Source organism: Syngnathoides biaculeatus, chromosome 13 (assembly GCF_019802595.1).
Source record: "Syngnathoides biaculeatus isolate LvHL_M chromosome 13, ASM1980259v1, whole genome shotgun sequence".
Lineage (NCBI taxonomy): Eukaryota > Metazoa > Chordata > Actinopteri > Syngnathiformes > Syngnathidae > Syngnathoides > Syngnathoides biaculeatus.
This window is the reverse complement of record NC_084652.1, coordinates 2,568,611-2,587,500: the sequence shown is the minus strand read 5'-3', so window position 1 is coordinate 2,587,500 and position 18,890 is coordinate 2,568,611. Positions and strand designations below refer to the sequence as shown.

Sequence of the window (18,890 nt, the reverse complement as noted above, 5' to 3'; positions counted from 1 at the left end):
CATTTATTTTTATAAAAGGGGGAGCCAGATGTTATTTACTGCTCTTTGTCTGTGCGGCCCCCCCAGGGAAGAGGGGCTCCACTTATACAGATGTCCACAATAACTTTGCTTGTCATTCCGTCTGCCTCGCTATTGTTCGGAGAGGAAGCGTCGTCATCTCCTCTGTCTTTCAGAAATGTGTTTTTGCCCGCAAGAAATGTTTTGCCCGCAGTTTGACTATTACAAGGCGATGGAAGGCCATCCTGTTGTGGTGGGGGGTGGGGGGTGGGGGGGGGCATCAACCGAGGTCACGCCGACAGGGCCGCATGACATCTTAAGGCGTCGTTGCAACGCCTTCATTTCCCCTCCTCAGTATGCAGGGAGTCAAAGCCTGTTTTTGATCCTGTTGAGATCCCCCCCCCCCCCTCCAAAAAAGTGTGTTGGGGGGGGTGAGCAAGGTTGTGGCTCACGTTTCAATTAAGTGCACAAGTGTGAGCGAGCGGTGGCGTTATTGCACGGGGGAGCAAAAACGGAGCACGGCGACGGCGTACGTCACCGGCAGACATTTGATGCTAGCCCGGCCGCGCGTCAGTCCCGCGTTGTCGCCAAGTCCGAGCGGGTCTCCGGGTCGAAAACCCGCAGGCGACGGCCGCCACGTCGCTCGTCCCGACGGCGCGCTCCCTGAATAAAGAACACCAGCCGGTCTGGATGTTTTCATCCGAAGCGCAGACCGCGCTCGAGGCCCCCGGCGCTGACGTGTTTGTTGGCCGAGGAGCCGAGTTTCCACGTCGGCCGTGCGCATAGATAAATATATTTTCCGCGCCATTTGCTTGCCGAGCGCAACGCCGGTCTCGACATCGGTGCTGTGTCACGTCGCCGTTAAATATTTCATGACGAGCTGCAATCAGCCTCTCCCTGGGTGAACTTTGGGGGAAGTCATTTGAGTCTTCATTGTTGGACTCAAGACTTTCAGTTTTTGTACAATTCCTCCAAAGCTTTGTCACCGGAGTTGGAATTAAAAGAGAAATGCGAGAGAGTAACGTATTCAAGATAAAGCTCATGTATGAACTGATGACAGAATAGAATGAGTTTTGCTTTATTCAACTTCTCATCAATGTCTCCTTTTTTTTTTTTTTTTAAACAAAGCAAAATAATCAACAAAAAATATTGAAAAATCCAATCAAAACAATGTGCATCTACGCCATCACTTTTGTGAAATTTTATATCCTTTCATTATTGGATTGGGGAGGAACATTTGAAATGTTCCCGCGAGCCCTTTACGGTCCACGTACCAGAGGTTAACCCACCCCTGATGGAAATGCCCAGTTAGGCTTTCATATTCTGATAGGTCGAAATCTTCTCCAAACGCACGACCACGCCCCCTTTCGCAATGTTGACGTTACCAAAAAAAATGGTGTTGAATCAGCAATGTGTTTGTTTAGTGTGGAGCGCTTGCGTTTAAGTATGAATGGGCTCCATTTTTGGCATTGGCGCGTCGCAATGTGCGTAATGGACCCTGGCGTAAGACTCATTAACGCGTTTCTTGTGGGACACGAAAATATGGCGAGCAACAAAAACTGCCTTCAAATCAAAAGAACTAGAAAACACGGGCGAAAAGTGGTTTTCAGTGGGCAGTGATGGCATTTTGTCTCCAATTTAACCAGGCCTGAAGTCATTTATAAGATAATGAAATTCAATGGAAATACAAAAAAAAAAATGAACTTTCAAAGCGTAATTTGTTTGCGGCGCCGTTCGAATCATGGATGCTTTTGGGTGCATCACATTGTGTTTTCGTATCAATCTGCTGTTTTTGTCGCAGTTGCATCGCAGCGTTGTTTTCCTGGCTCTTCACAAATTAACGCATTCGTAATGTGACACAAAAATAATGCAAAAATGACTTAAAATCCACTTTGTCGAGATGCACCGATGGCATTTTTTCTCCAATTTAACCAGGTTAAATGTTAAATGTTGTTTTTTTTTTTTAAATGAATGTCCACGCCCCCTTTCTACAAACTATCTACAACTATTGATTGAAGAATGCAAGAAAAAGTTATTTGCTGTAGTTTTGTCGAAATGCGCTGTTTAGCATTTGAGATTTTGTAACGCTCATCAACACATTTCCAATGTGACACAAAAATATGGTCGGTGCAAACATTATTTCAAGGTAATAAAAAAGGGCGGAAGGTTTTGCTTTGGGCATTTCATCTGAATTTTAACCAAGCCATTGCTTTATTTCCATTAAATTCTAAAAAAAAAAATCACATTGAACCAGTCGTTGGTTTCATTTCGGGCACGCAATGGGGAGCCACATTCGGGTTTTTTAGTTTTCCGAGGTTTCCCATCCAGATGCATGGCCACGCCCCCTCTGGCGACGTCGACACTGCCGGAAACGGCGTCGAATTCGCAAGAGCGCTTGAAGGGGAAAAAGTTGTGCTCTAATTTCGTCGCCGTTGCGTCAGAATGTGCCACCTTCCGGGCTGTTCGCCATTAACGGACCGTGGCATAACACCCATTAACACGTAGCTAATGTGACATAAAAATATGGTTAGTATTATCATTAAGGAAATTATGATGGAGCCGTTGGTTTCAAAAAAAAAAAAAAAAAAATCCCATTAGCACAGCTGTCAACGCGGTTGACGCGGTTGAAGCGAGCCGGACGGGAGCGTCGCGGGAGCTGGCCGATATCTCCTCTTATTTCGTGGCGTGTGTCTGTCTTGTTGTCACGGATCGTCTGATAGGCAGACAGTGATTGATTGCCCCTCCCTCGCTTTCCCGTTTGCGACGTGAAACGAAAACGAGACGTCGCCTGGCGTATTTGCGTCCGTCCGGCCCGCCGCCGCATTTGCAATTATTGCGCCACGCTGTTAATGAATCCTCCCGTCTATATATAAATGAAGGATTACTGACATTATGCAACGTGATTAACATGCTGCTCCATTGCAAATTATTTATGACACTAATCATCAGTTCAAATAATGCTCATTAAGAAAGTTAGTCATGTGTGCGCGTCCTCCGCCCGCCTCCTCCCGGGCCTAATTGAAGAGGCTTGACCCCGCCGACCCCCAGCTAAATTGAGTTGTCGTCCCCGTGGCGAGCGACTCCTCCGCGGTCAGCCGGGGCGGATTACTGCGCCATTGCGCTCGCCGCCGTATCGTCCGGGCGCCTCGTCACCGAGCGGATGAGTCACGCACGTCCAGGAAAACACTCGAAGCCGTCCATGTGTTTGTGTTACACAACGGGATTTTATGCGATGGATTACCAACCCCTTAAAAAAAGAGAGAAAAAAGAAGTGTCTATGAATTTTTTTCCCCCCTTCAAAGTATTCACCGCTCTGTGGACGTTTGTCAGTTTATTTGGGCGCAATGAATTCATCCCCCGAAAAAGCGAAGCGTCCCGTCCGGGGGATTGTCACTCACAGTAAATGACAGTTCCTCTCCATTCATTCCTGCGTGCAAACGTGCGCGTGCGTGTACATTTTTGCGTCCGCTGTGTTAATTAGCGGCCTTTAATGCCGCAACACTTGTTGTGGGATTAGGAGTTGTTTTTGGTGCGTTCATTTTCTTTTTTTTTTTTAATTCCCCCTGCGCTGCACTTTGATAATCAAAGGAGACGCAGTCCCATGTGGCTTTGGTATTGTATCAACAAAAGCGTTTTTTTCTTTTTTCATTATTTTTTTTTTTTTTTTGGGGGTGTGTTAACGGTCTTGGTAATACAGGGTGGCTTGTCAAACATTAATTAACTGATAGCAGCGATTCCGCAGCCGCACGGGCGGATGACACGTCGGCTCAGTGTCGTGACGAGATAAGCTCGGGAACGTGTCCGTGGTCCGGCGACGGCCTGACACTTGCGCCTTCATTCGGTCCGCCGGCGGCAGAGTTTAGTTTACGTGACTTTTTAATAAAGCGTAATCTCATCTCCAAAGCGGCGTACAGACAACGCCCGCTTGCATCGGGGTTCAGCGTTTGTGACGCTGTGTCGGAGATTCTTTGCCTATGATCTGGGCAAACTGTGAGCGTGAGGCTCTACTTTTTGTGAAGGTGATACAATGAATAGTCTACTATTTCTTTACAGTGAGTTGTGGCACTTGGAAATATTTCCAAAGGGGCGTTTTGATATATTTCTAATGATATTGGTCGGTATCAAACACCACGCAGTCGGATAGTTGCTCGGGTCAAATCGTCTCAAACAGGCGAGAATTGAAATTTGTCCCAAATGAGCTTCCGTGTCAAGCCCACTTTATGGCAACCTGCTGTTTGGGGGTTCCACCTTATGTGAGTTCAAAGGAGTGTTTTTCCAAAAGTTTTTGTGGAAAGACAATTTCCACAATTCCGCAAAAAAAAAAATTCAAACCTTACCACATTTTGGCACCCCGAAGCCAGACAGTCTGCAGTCTTGTCAATCGGTCGACCGCAAATTGCCGCTTGTCATGCCACATCGGCAGCAGAATGGGAAATGCACAACGTCGAGCTTTTCTAAAATTGTTTTCGCTCTGCTCCAAAATTTTAAAACAAAACAGAAGGTCGTCGGGCCTCCACTGTGTTTTCTATTTTTGTCGCTCCTTTGCTTAACTTTAATGCAAAATAATTCAGAAAACTTGCAGGGTGGGACAGAACATCGATATTGGGATGCATCCTATCATCAGCTAATAATTTAGCATCAATCGAACTGGATCCAATGTCAATATCGTTGCTGTCTGTTGGCACTCTAACGTCAACCTGTTTTGAATCCCCGCATTTTCCCAATGATGAAAAAGAAAACAAAGACAGTCACACATGCCAGCTTTTCATCTGACTTTACGCTATTTTGACCCAACAATGACCTCAGCGTTCCGTTTCTACGGCTGCGATGTCACCCCAATTTCTACGTGAGTGGGAACGCGTCGTCGTCTGTCCCTAACATTGCGGTCACTGGTTAAACCTGTGTATAACGCGCCCTTCATGACTTTGAATCGTTATCATGGGAATTTCGTAAAGACGCGAATTTCATTTACACATTTTGTTTCACAAATACCGTGATGGACTCTTAAGTGCGATCTTATTGATATCTTCAGAAGAATATTGCAACAACATCGTAAGAAGTGGTTAGCACATTCGCCTCACAGTTCTTTGAGGGTTCAAATCAAGGCCTTCTTGTGTAAACTAGGTTTTCTTCCGGTACTGTAGCTTCCTCCTACTTTGGTTCATTGACGATGGAATATTGTCACAAGATTATTTTCTGCTGCCCTGTGATGGACTTCCAGCTAGCCTACGGTCGGATCGAGTAGTTCCTAGCGCCGCACGACCGTCGGCGTTGAAAATTGCTTGAACGGAGGACTTCCTCTTTGATTTCTTGACTGAATAAATTACATATCTGGATCCCAAAGTAGAAACACAAGCCAGGTCAGCCATTTACCACGAGGAACATTTCCGCGATGACTCCACTCTGGTTGTTTAAAGACACGAACGCGCACTCTTTGTTGTAAGTTGTCTTAATGACAAAACTTTTAATATGCTTACAGCGGGCGACAAATCATCTCCCGACCGCCACGGCTCCGCGCTGTATCATAAAAGAACATTTTCTGCCTGAACTCCCTCATCTCACCAACAGGGATGGTAATCAAAACAAAAAGAAAAACCCCTGCCACCGATCTCTGATGGAACCACAGGGGATTTATGAGGACCCCCTCCGCCCCCCCTTCATCGCCGGCCCATTTAAATGATCTCAGCCGCGAGGAGCTCGACGGCGTCGGAGAAACTCATTAAACTCTCAGGGCGTCAGTCACCGATTCCGACTTGTGCGTCGACGCTGGGGGGGGGGGACGTCCCTCCACGCTGTCCGATTGCACCTCGTTGCATTAAATGACACCGCTAATTAATTGCCGGCTCCGTCATGTGTTTGCTTTATGAAGATTTACAATCAGGAGCCATCGTTGGCAATCCTTCAAAAGGTTAAACAAAGCGAGCGATAAAGTGAAGAATTCAGGGCACAACCAAAATAAAGTCATAATGACGCAGGAAAAATATTGTAATATTCTGAGAGGGTTTTATGATTTTTTTTTTTTTTTTTTTCCGTGTCAATGTGAACAGTTCAGTTCTGATTTTGTTTCAATCGGGCTCGCGCTCATCCGACCGAAAGAATCCATCTCAAAAAGGCAACAAAGTTCTTCGCTTTTCAACAAAATAGACACAAAAACGACAGTTGACAAGTGATGAAAATAAGATGTGTTAGAAGTGAAAAATATAAAAGCGGCCATGTTGACTTCCGTCAGCACGGCGGCGCGCGTTTGTCCGCACGCGTGTGACGCCGCCGATGGATTTCGTCCACAGTAGAAGTCGCATTTGTTTTTGCGATGCGAAGCACTACAAGAAAGACGGAATCGAAAACATACCGTAATTTCCGGCCTACAGAGCGCACCTGATTATAAGCCTCGCCCAGGAAATACCATTTTGCTACATACATAAGCCGCCCCTGTGTATAAGCCGCAAGTGCCCACATTGAAACACCGGCTATTTGCAAAGAAAGATTTTTCAAAGTTTTAATACCTTAGCTTAGCTTAACATAGCAACAACAAGGTAGCATGAACAAGGCTTAAAAGAAAAAAAAAAAAACATATCGGTAAAAAAAACAGCCGCGGCAGCTACACAATATGCTAGCACAGCGCTAACGCAGCACAAACAGTGCCGGTAAAAGTCACTTCCTTGGCACATATATTCCACCGGTCTCACGCTCACATTTTCCGCTCGAATGACCCCTTGCGGCCGTTAGAAAAAATCCACAAATTAGCCGCATCACCGCACGAGTCGCAGGGTTGAAAGCATGTGAAAAAAATTGCGGTTTATAGGCTGGAAATGACGGTAATTTCCAAATCGGTCATCATTCCCTACACTGTCAGCATAGCGTCACATTTATTCTTCATAATATTATAACGTCATTCTCTTGATAAAATTGCTTCTAAAAAAAAAAATAAATGAGGTTTTATTCCTGTAAAATGCAAAAAAAAAAAAAAATCTCTATTGGGATTTTATTCTCATCATTTTGTTTCTTTTACAAAATTTTGTATTGTTTTCGTACCGCCTTTGTAGTTATTGACTTTTACAAGTTACAAGTTCAGTCATCATAGTGCCACTCAATTCTCAGACAACTTTTCCCCCTGATTCCTATTTTTTTTTGTTTTTGTCATTTCTTATATTATGGCAAGATTAATAGTTCATAAGACATTTTTCCTCATAGTAGAACAACTTAATGCTTGTAAAACGTCATTTTCTGGGCCCTATTTCAACTTTATTCCACTGATATTTTGACTTTATTGTTATAAATTCAGACTTTATTTTTTCCATGTTTCTTTCTTTCTTAATTCTCGTAATATTTTGGGTTTGTTCATGTAATTAACCCCCCCCCCCCGCTATTATTCTGCCTTCATTGTCGTAACACAATGACCTTTTTCTCTTTCGTTCTTGACAATGTAGCCTTAATTTTCCTTTCTGCCAAGCAAAGTTGGGCCCTGCCACTTTTTACTCTTACTTTTTGACGGCGGCTCGCGTCTTGACTAGCCCCCCCCAGGCAAAATACTCGGGCCGCCATAGGATCTGGTCTTAATTATGCAAAGTACAGGATATTGTGCCGCTTTTAAAAGTACGGCACTTCCCCCGCCGCCATTCGATGGCGCGCTCCCCTGCCGGGAGGTCCTGTCAGACTACCCCCGACTGGCCCCCCTTCAGTGGCCGGGAAAATGAAAGGCTAGAAAATACATAATGGAGAATGCAATTCAACTTCACGGGTGGAACGCAGAGGCGTAAGGAGCCCTCAGCGAGACCTTCATTTTACATAGAACAGGTGGGAGACTCTTTTGTTCTCTTCCCACTGTTAAAATCCATTTCACTCCTCATACTTGACACGCTGCTCGAAAGCCTCGCTCGGCCTCCGGTGTGAAAGCTTTGCTGGATTTCTTTTTAGTTCTCGGGATCGCCGTCGTCGAAAAGTTTTTTTTTTTTTTTTGTTTTTTTTTTTTTTTTTTTGCCAGGAGCTTGCAATTTCCCGTCATGTTCCGTGGAGAAGTTTGTCAGTTTCCAATCGGAACCTTTTGAAGGGAATAACAAGAGCTGACCCCCAACCGGGCTATCGTACGCGAGCAAGCATAACTAGAAACATTTAAAACGGATGTCGCTCCCCGCTCTGATCCGAGAGGTGCTATTTTCACACAAAAAAAGTCTTTTTGTTCAAAATTTGTTGCGGGGACACACACATCGCGATCGCGGCCCTGCACTCTCACGCTGACCCCCCAAAAAAGAAATTTCCCTTTTTAATGGCCAAATGTTCTGATTTTGGAAGTTTTCTTAAGCGACACCTTCTGTCTTTGATGAGTTGTTTTTCCTCTGGCACTGTGGTTTCTCGCATATCAGATTGAAGCCCAAGCCAGGGCTGGTGAAGGCATTTTATTTATCATGTACGGCTGTCAAGTGTCATAATGTGATAAACGAGTTCTTTTTTTAATGGAGCCAGAATCGCTAACTGCTGTTTTTTTTTTTTGCTGAAGCGCCGTCATTTATTCCCACAAATACCCTTTCAATTCTGAATTCCTTTGCATTCCCCTAGAAAGTTTCCACGTTGTAGAACTCGCGGCAATGATGTAACCTCGTCTACGGCAAACGATCAAGCGTGCAGCCTAAAAGAAGGGGAAAAGGCTTCACAGAGACTTGGGCTCGTTTTTGGCATGTCCAATTTCAAGACGGCATCCCTAAAAAGCGGCCGTCTGATCCGCCTTCCCGGCAAAGGTTTCGCTCATCCGTGTCTGGGCGCCGTTTCACGGGACTCCTCCATCATTCATGGATGTTATTTCCGCGGGTGGGCGGCTTTTTGCCTTGTTGCCAGCTCCGTATGAAAGGCTCGCGTGGCAAAGCAGTTCAAATCTCGCGGCAGTTTTTTTTTTTTCCTCCCCTTCTTTGTCAGTGATCAATAATAATAATAAAAAAAAAGAGGGTGAAATCTTCATGTTGAAAGTTGTTTTTCCACTATTAACTGTATCTTTTCCCTCCCTTTTTTCCCCTCCCCAACCCCTCCCCCCGTCCTCTGTCTTTCTCCGTTTCTGGCAGTAGAAGACAATGTGACAGAGGAGCAGCAGCAGCACAGTCCCGGGCACACTGCCATTCCGAGCGGTAATGCTCCATTTCATATTTCATCATTTTTGTCTGGAAAGTGGATCATGTGTCTGTGTGTTGGGTTCACAAGGATACGCGTTTCCTGTTGTTGAGGTTTTTATTGAGTAACCCGCGTTGCCCTTGAGTGTGTTATTCTCATATTATTACAACTTCACTTTTTGTCAGAGTTTATAGAGAGTTACATGACGACACGAGCACACCAGATTGATGCATTTTTTTCCTCCTAATGTGAGGCGCTTTATTCCCAGAAAATATTGAGTCGTCGCTCATGCTAGGGAGACTGCACGCATGCACGCCAGGCGTGTTTGAAGTGGTCCTGTTGCGTGTTTGACTTTGTTTCGCATGCAGATAAATGTGTCCCGTCTCCAAGAGCGCCGTTCAGACTGTCCCTCCGGGAAGCCAACGGTTATTCGGGTCAGGCTAGCAGCAGAACCTCGCGCGCCCCCGCAACGGCATCTCCAAGTTCCCCTATGAATGAGGAAGGCGGCTCCTGATGCAGCTCACTGTATATTTTCATTTCATTTGTCTCTGCTAAAGGTTAAGTCGTCAGGTGCGGTTATTTCGGAAGGCAATATGGATCATGTGAGCCCCCACAGGCCGAGGACCTTCCCGATAGCTGTGCGCGTCCTTAGCGTCCCGCCGTTGCCATGGAGCAGCTCGGCATTTAAGAAGCTTGAAGCGGAAATCGTAAAACGTTGGCTGGTTTTTTTTTTTTTTTTTTTTTTTGGGTCCCTGTCGGGCATGACCGCTGGTTATGTTCAATTATTTTTTGACACACTTACAAGACGTAACATTTAGCTAAATTATCATTTTCGTAGCAGCCAGAGTCTGTTTACTTTCAAGGAAATAGACGTGACAAAGACATCAGTCAGAAGCTAAAAAAAAAAAAAAAAAAGTCATGCTAATGATGGCGCTGAATACTAACACGGTAAAGTTCACAGAAAGTTTGCGGCAAGAGAAACGCCAGGTCATCCTGCTCTTTTAAAATGTTAGCATTTCTGCTAGTGCTAACCCAGCGTGAGCAGCGCACAATGGTAGATTGTCAATATAATATAATAACATTTATGATTATGGCAATTTAAGAGGCAGCCAGTTGCCATGAAAAGAATTTTGATGCTGATATTTTGAGGTAAAATGAAAAAATTGTATGCAGCTTTTGGGTGAACGCATAACTAGCTTGTCTCTTGGAAGCTAATTCCAATTGCGTCAGCACTTAACCCGGTTAAACTGAAGGCTTGATTTTTATTTCTTATTGTGTCGTTTCAACTCTGAACAGTAAAGTTAGCGGTGACGCTAGCTAGGATGTCGCTAGTATGAGCGCCACCTTGGCCGTTCCACCAATATCAGCGACTGCCAAAGAAGGTTAAGTGAGGTTAGCGATGAAAGCTTGATCAAGTCTACTTCAATTCGACAGTTCAGCTCAATCAGTAACGGTAGCATTGATGCTAGCGCTAAAGCAATTTGAGAAGTGTCCTTGCCGAACCAGCAATATTTCGAACCACCGTATTTTCCGCACTATAAGGCGCACCTTCAATGAATGGCGTAATTTAAAACTTTTTTTCATATTTCAGCCGCACCGCATTGTAAGGCGCGTCGAATAGAGGCTACAGTAGAGGCTGGGGTTACGTTATTAGATGGAGCTGCACTAAGGCTCAATGTTGTTGATCCATACCGTCAACTTTTGAGAAAATTCAAGGCTTTTAGGCGGAAAACAGGAATACAGTACTTAAATCGGGTTTTGACCAGTTGTCCTTGCTCCAATTGAGATCAGTCGCGCTGATACTGGAAAATGTTCTGGTTGCAGATGACCAAATTTCTATTGTTTTTCTTTTTTTCAAAGGCATTCTTATAGACAATCTTTCAACATATCTGAAATTTGAGGACTGAAGAGTCACTTTTGAGGTGGTTTTTAGGTCTGACCTGTAAAGCACACAGTTGAAAACCCAGAAAGTCAGCAGAACAACATTTGCACGCCGCTGCGCTAATTTGTATCGACGGGCTTTGCGGGTGCTCGCGTGGCAAAAAGCGTCCGCGGGTCCGACGTAACCCCGACTTGCCGAGACTTCCCGTCACCGCGCCCGATTACGAGCCCGTCTCTGCGAGCGCGAGACGGGCTGCCGCGGGATCGATGGCTGCCTGCTGAGAAATCAAATTCATTTCTCACTTTTCCTCATTTGAATTATTTCTGCGGTAGGGAGAAATGTCAATGTTGTGCGACGCGCCAACAAACGTCATCCGAACCTCCTTTTGTCGCCTCATTTTGACAACACCGCACGGTATTGTTTATACTGTACTCTAATATTTTTTTCTCTCTCCATATATTACACATTTAACCTCATACTATTACAATGTCATCATATGGAAAAAAAATTAAAAGTTACTGTGTAAAAGGTTTTTTTTTCGTCCAAAAAATTATTTTAAAAAAGTTACATTTCCCCATTGTGTTTCTAAATAATGATTATATTCTGTAATCGAACTCTAATATATCTACAAATAATGCTACAATTTCATTCTCATAATTCTTATGGTATTTTTCTTGTAATAATTGCATTTTTTCTGATAAAATTGTAATTTTTTTCTCACAATATAAGCATGATTTTTAAAATAAATACAATGTATAATTATTTATTATTCCCTATTCTGAAAATATTTGTTTCCACTTTATTATTGGAATGCTTATACTTTCTTCTCATGAATTGATTTTTTTTCTCCTAATATTTTGGAAACTATTACAATCAATTTGCACACATTTTGTCACATTATAGTGAGAGGAAATTAGCAATATTGCGGTTTGTAATTTTTAAAAATTCTAATATTAATAACATCACGAATATAAATCAATAATATCGCTTTTGGTAATCGTTCTGGTAGAAAATAAATGATTTCCCCAACATTGCAGCTTTATTCTGCGAATATATTCTTTACCAATACAGCTTTATTCATTTAAAAAAAAGTGACTTTATTCTCCTAAAATTCCAACTTAATTCTGGCAAAATGTTGTCTGTCTTGAAAGTTTGTTCATAATGAAATTCTTTTTTTTTTCCCCCCCATCTTTTGAAGCACGGCCCAACTTGTCACTTTGGACTCGGCCGCAATTTCCACCAAGACCCCCTGCGGAGCTTGCGTCTTAATCCCAGGCGCCTCTCAGAAGTGGGGGGCGTTTCCGCTTCCTGTTTGACAGGAAGCTAGCCCCGATGCTGACAAAAGACAGAAAGGCGGCATCGCGAGAACATCGATCTTTAATGCGACTTTTTGTTAGCGGCGCTGCTGCGCGTGTGTAATTAGAACCACGTGGCCGCCGCTTTTTCCTGTGCACACATCCCCTTTTTCGTTCTCCCATTTCTGGAACGAGCGCGTCTCAAAAGCAGCGCGGTGGCGTCGGATCGGGCCGAGGACTCCTTCCGCTCGTCCCCGCTTCACAAAATCCTTTTGTCTATAATTCATTTGCCGTTTTTGATGCGGTGCGCCCATCCACGGCGTGGCGGGGCTCCTTTTTTTTTTTTTTTTAGAGCGAGGCGGCATTCGAACGTTGTTCCTCGCTCAAACGCCCGCATTCTTTTTGCCTTTTTTTTTTTCCACCCCCTTTTGCCAAGCTTTTGAAATCTTGGAATCAGTGGATTTAGTCGTTATGATTCTGACAAATTAATCATATTTTAGGCGCCCTCGACATGCCTGCGAAGTCCCAGATGTCCTTAATGTTCTGGTGAAAATGGGATATATCTAGTTTTGTGCTCAGTGGCGCCCTCTGGAAATCCTTTTTTCCATCGGTTTATTTTCATAGAAATGTTTTTTGACTTGATCCCATCTCCGCCTGTGTGGAGTTTGCATGTTCTCTTTGTGACTTTGTGGCTTTTCTCCGGGTGGGCACTCCGGTTTCCTCCCACATCCCAAAAACACGCAAGAATAATTGGACACTGTAAATTGCCCCTAGGTGTGATTGTGAGTGCGACTGTTTGTCTCGATGTGCCCTGTGATTGGCTGGCAACCAGTTCAGGGTGTGCCCCGCCTCCTGCTTGTTGACAGCTGGGATAGGCTTCTGCACTCCCTGTGACCCTTGTGAGGATAAGCACCAAAGAAAATGGATGGATGAATGTCTTTTTTTCTTCATTATATTTCAATGTTCACCTCGTAATTTTTGAAATTTTACTCTCATTCCAACCTTATTCTCATAATATTGCAATAGTTTTTCCTGAACTAACTGACTAACTTTGTCCACCCCCATTTTAAATTCTTGTAACGTGATCGCCTTTTTTGTGATTTGTCGGTTTTAGTCCAAATCGCGTACACGAGGAGACTCATTACACTTCGCATGATCGATGAAGATCCAAGGTGAATGAAAAAAAACATGTTTTAAAAACATAAAGAAAAATACAATACAAAAGGCATGCTGTGGGAGAAATATAATTGAATTATAAAACGAGTGTGTGTGTGGGGGGGGGAGAGAAGAATAGTTCTGGACCCGGATTTAAAAGCATTCCCGGTCGGTGCTGACGTGACTTCCGTCTTCAATGGCTAAACTTTGCTTCAGCATGTTTGCTTTGGACTATTTGACGCCATTCTGACTGGATTTATATTCCATGAGCATTTTTTTTTCAACCTTTCAGAACCACTAAACCATTTAGTGATTCGCAGAGCAGAAGCAGAACTTTAAAATCTATTCTAAAGCTGACTGGAAGCCAGAACTTTAGCGTTGACGAGCCTGAGCGGCTGAGCTGGGTTATCGTCTTGTAAAACGCTGTGGTTAAAAATCGAGAAATAAAGTCAGTAAATTACAGCATTCCTACCTTATTGTTGTAAACCTTTAAGGCAAAAAAAATGAAATCCATTTTTTTGTCCCGACAGTTATATTTTACTTTACCTTTGTGACTTTCCCTTGTTCTGTTTTTTTCCCCCCTGTAATTTGAAGAATTCGATTTGAAGAAAAATTTGTGCTTCTTGACCTGTCGGCGGTCCTGCGGTTAACAAATTTCTCACACCTTTCCTTAAAACTCGTGATTTGCAAAAATGTATTTCCTGGTCAAAATGTGTATCATAATATCATTAAAATGATTCTTGTGTTGCTTTGAAGTTCTCATATTAGAGTTTTAATATGTTTCTGTGGCTTTATTATTGCAACATTATTCTAATAACATTACAACTCTCTCTCTCTCTCTCTCTCTCTCTCTCTCTCTCTCTATATATATATATATATATATATATATATATATATATATGTGACTGTTTTGAAATGTTTTACATATTTTTCTCTTTATTCTTTTAACATTATGACCTTTTCTAATTGTTATATTTCAAGTTGATACACGTCAGATTTCCATTTTGTTTTCTCTCAGCTTTATTCTTGGAGTGCGGTGTTTTCTCAAAAGCCTTATAATCAGGTGCGCCTTAGAAATTGGTTTAATATTGATTAATATTGAGCCTTTGGCGCAGCGCATCTAATGGATGCATAATGTAACCCCAGCCTCTACTGTAGCGTCTATTCCATGCACCTTATAATGCGGTGCGCCTTATATATGAAAAAAAGTTTCCAAATAGGCCATTCATTTAAGGTGCACCTTATAATGCGGTGCGCCTTATAGTGCGGAAAATCCAGTACTCTCTATTCGAATTAATATCTCTTTATCTCATAACTTTGAGACTCGATTAGGCGATGACAGGGGATGCTTGAAAAAGTCCCGAGTCTGGATGCCTGGAAAGGAACAGGAAGTCAGTCATGTTGTTTCGAAGCCGCCATTCGGGGTAAATCGGAGGGCACGTACTGGGGAAGGTGGCGGGATGTCGTCCAGCGTGAGCGCTGCACATCCTTAAATGGGTTTTGCGATCATTTTGAGGGTTTTGTGCTACAATTGGCAAAATACGATACTGGGAGACTTTGCGAGATGGATAGATGTTAACTTCTCACTTGATTATTGTGTTAACGTTGCTTAATAACGCGTAGCATAATAAAGTCTGACCTACTGTGGATGTGGATGCATGTACAGTATATACAGTGTGTGTGTGTTGTACCAAAGTATTGAGATATTTAAGTAATGAGGTGCTGCCAAGCGTGTGAAGGTTATTCAATCTTAATGTCTTCCTATTCCTGCGCCCCCCCCCCCCCACTCTGATAAAGGAGCGCGCTCACCTTTGATCAGGCCAGCCGACATGTGTCGACAGAAGCTCATCGCTGGTTAAAATAAATTCTTAATTTGAACTTTGGGGGTGCTTTTGTGTGGGGCGGTTGGGGGATGTGGGGGGGGGGTATCACAGGATCATGGTCTCTGGCAAGTGATGGGGAACGAAGGAGAGGCGCTTGAGCGAGTAATTATGTTGCCGCCGTGCGCACAAAGAAGCTTGAAAGCCTTGACGGATTTCTGCTTTATCCGCGGCCAAGATGGGTTGAACCCGCCGCGGTTCCTTTTTCTTTTGTTTTAACGTCAGAATTCAGTGACTCTTGAATCTGTCTGTTAGCGTCTTAGCTGTTAGCTGCTATCTAGCGCACATTTCAGTTTGAGTATTTGATGCAGCAGCTTGGTTGAAGGCGTTTTTGTCCCGAGCAAACGTACGGCACTGGATTCAAAAAGTTTAATATACTGTAATACTGTGCACTGTGTGTGAATAAATAATTCTGCGTGAGGCCGCCGATGTACTACCGGTATTAGCGTTGGCGCTAACGTTCCTGTTCGGACATGAGTGTGGTAGTTTTTGCTGTTGTTGGCACTCAGTGTTCATAACTTAAAGCAACAATCAGTTCAAGTGAAATTGAAATTGATATTGATGGGATGCTTGTCTTGCAATGAGACCGGCGCCTCCATCATTTCCGAGGAAACCGTTGCCCGTGTTGTTGTTTTTTAATGGCCAGCACGCGTCTAATTTTGCGCTAACCTTCAGCCGCACTCGCTTAAAAATAAGAAGAATTTACAAATGATTGTAAGTTTTAGAAACATTCTAATGAGATTTGAGAATGTCTGAATGTTCCGGACTCCCATTTCACCGCCATTTAATTAGAACGACGGTTTAAAAAAAATGTATGGCAAGCTAAATCGCTCCAATTCCATTTAAAGTCATTCTACGCCACCGTGGCACACACTGTGGCTCTGTCGAGGACCACATCATAGACCCGGTATTGGTGTTCTGGTGACATTTATCATGCCACAACTTTTATCTTTTGCCTGGAAGCTGTGCCCCCCCCCCCCCCGCCCTCTATATTATTGAATATTTCTGCACTGAAATATTTATAAGCCTTTACCTGATAGTCTCCTCAGCGCTCCATTAGCTCCACCAGGGACCTGTGCTCCCTAGCAGGGGGGCCTACAGTACTTGCGCCCCCCACCCCCACGGCGGTCTGCCCACACTCAGCGAGGTGGTGAAAGAGGGAGATTGCAAGAACACAAAAGGAAATGATTTGCACTGACGATATTAATTGAAGTATTGTGTCAAAGAAACCCCGAGAAGAGAGAAGAACGTCAGTTGTGTTCTTGCTTTTTTTTTTTTTTAACTTTGTTGAGCAGATCTATTTGTAGTTTTTGTTTGTGTCGTAAGAAGTTCTCTTGAATAAGTTGTGACGGGAGCGGCAGCAGGAATTGGGCCATGTTTACGTTGTGCATAATCGAGCGAGCCGTGGAGTACAATTTTCTCATTTTTTGTCGTCGTTCTTTTGATTTCTGTTCCGAAAAGTGCTGGTTATTTTACATGAACGGCGTGAATTATTTTATTCCGTGTATATTTTTATTGTTGTTGCGTTTTATTGTAAATTAAGTGAAACCATCAGGGAAGCAAACCTATCCGAAGTTTACGTTCTTATCCAGGTGGCGTTATAATTCCCTCGCCAAAATAGGAGTTCAGAACACGTGGAAAGATTCGTCAGGTTTGTAGTCGACGAAGGCAATTTAGTCAGAACTCCACGAGTGAGTGAAAAAAATCTTTTTGTCCGATCTTCTTTCCGTTGTCTCACCTTTCTTAGCGGGTGTGGCGATCGTCTTAATTTGAGCCGATCTTATCGGAATGTGGATCGGCGGCGCTCAATACGTCTTCCCTCCCCGTCCTTGGCACGTTGTCCCCTCGTTGAAGACCTTGTTTTTGTGCGGGTTTGTCGTAAAAGTCGACGTCATTTGCCTTAAATCTGGCGTGTGAAGTGACTGTCAGACAGCGTTATTGATCCGCTGTCGGGCCTGCAGAGGCTGCGAGGAGGTCACTTGATCTGATAGATTACTGTACCAGGCCCACAGGCGGCAGGAACCTCAAGTATTGACGAGGCTCTTTAATCCCAGGCTCGGACGTGACCTTGCCGTGTCAAGTGCTCCCGACGTGGGCCCATAACGTCCCCCCCCCCCCACCCTTAGACCCCTCCTCCACGTATGTTCCGTCTGGACCCGCCGCCTCAAACATGTTGTGTCCACTGCAGGGTCACTTGCATCAGAAAACCCAATTATCCCACTACACGTGTGCAATATAGAGCAAAAACTAGATAACTAGTGATTTTTAAAACCTCCATCCATCCATCCATCCATTCGCTACTGCTTCTCCGGGTCGGGTCGCAGGGGAAGTGGCTTCAACAGGAATACCCAGACTTGCCTTTCCCCGGCCACTTCTTCTAGCTCTTCCGGAGGGATCCCGAGGCGTTCCCAGGCCAGCAAAGCGACATAGTCTCTCCAGCGTGTCCTGGGTCGTCCCCGGGGTCTCTCTCCGGTGGGACATGCCCAGAACACCTCACCAGAGAGGCATCCGGATCAGATGACCCAGCCTCCTCATCTGGCTCCTCTCAATGCGGAGGAGCAGCGGCTCGACACTGAGCCCCTCCCGGTTGACCGAGCTTCTCACCCGTTCTCTAAAAAAGAGCCCGGACACCCTGCGGAGGAAACTCATTTCGACTGCTTGTATCCGGGATCTTGTTCTTTCGGCGGACCGATGCAAAGTCGGCATCACTGCAGACGCTGCACCGATCCGTCTGATGATCTCCCGCTCCATTTTTCCCTCGCTCGTGAACAAGACCCCAAGATACTTGAACTCCTCCACTTGGGGCAGGATCTCATCCCAGACCCGGAGAGGGCACGCCACCCTTTTCCGACTGAGGACCGTGGTCTCGGATTTGGAGGTGCTGATTCTCATCCCAGCCGCTTCACACTCAGCTGCGAACCGCTCCAGGGAGAGGTGGACATCACGGCTTGATGATTGTTAAAACGTGTTTTCCAAAATCCCAAACGGGTCCCAGGTCAGTTTTTCTTGGCTATTTCATTCTTCCTGATGCAGGTAATTGGCTTTTGTTTCATAATTACTACCTTGTCTACGTATGCGCTTGTGTTTTGTCAGTTGCCCCAAACTTGAGCTTATAGCTAATGTGCAGTATGTCAGCATTTCACTTTAAAATCAAGCTTGGCTTGGTGTAAGAACAGCATCTCTGCCATTGCCGTGGCAGTCCTGGATTTTCTTTTGGTTTTTCTTCAATAATATTTGTGGACAAGCCAGGATATAAAGTTTTTTTTTTTTTTTTTTTTGTATTTTGTTTTTGTATAGACTAAAATGGTCAGACGGTGCCAATGTACTTCAACCTTCACAAATAAATCTCATGTCGATGCGTCACGAGCTTACTATAAGGAAAATAACAACGTCATCGCCACGGCAACCCTACTCACACAGTTAATTGGTGGCGCAGACAGGATATCTCGTGTTGTGTTAGCATTACCACGGTTGCCAATCTTACTGTTACTTTACGCAAAAACAGCAAAGAGAGCTGGCAGACTCACTGCCGCCATCACAAAAACATACTTCATACTTTGAAGCTTAGACCATAAAATGACAGCG

At 44.2% G+C, this 18,890-nt stretch overlaps 1 protein-coding gene across 7 annotated transcripts in view; it reads left to right on the top strand.

Moving 5' to 3' along the window:
* LOC133510649 (zinc finger protein 521) overlaps positions 1-18,890 on the top strand; it is a 173,750-nt gene that overhangs the window by 36,901 nt on the left and 117,959 nt on the right. For 4 of the 7 annotated variants that reach the window (XM_061838805.1, XM_061838804.1, XM_061838803.1 and 1 more), the window contains one exon: positions 9,048-9,110. In XM_061838805.1, coding sequence (XP_061694789.1) covers positions 9,048-9,110 — 63 coding nt within the window. Of the gene's footprint in view, positions 1-9,047; positions 9,111-18,890 lie in introns of those variants that run through there. The other 3 variants (XM_061838800.1, XM_061838807.1, XM_061838806.1) reach the window with 1 other exon arrangement.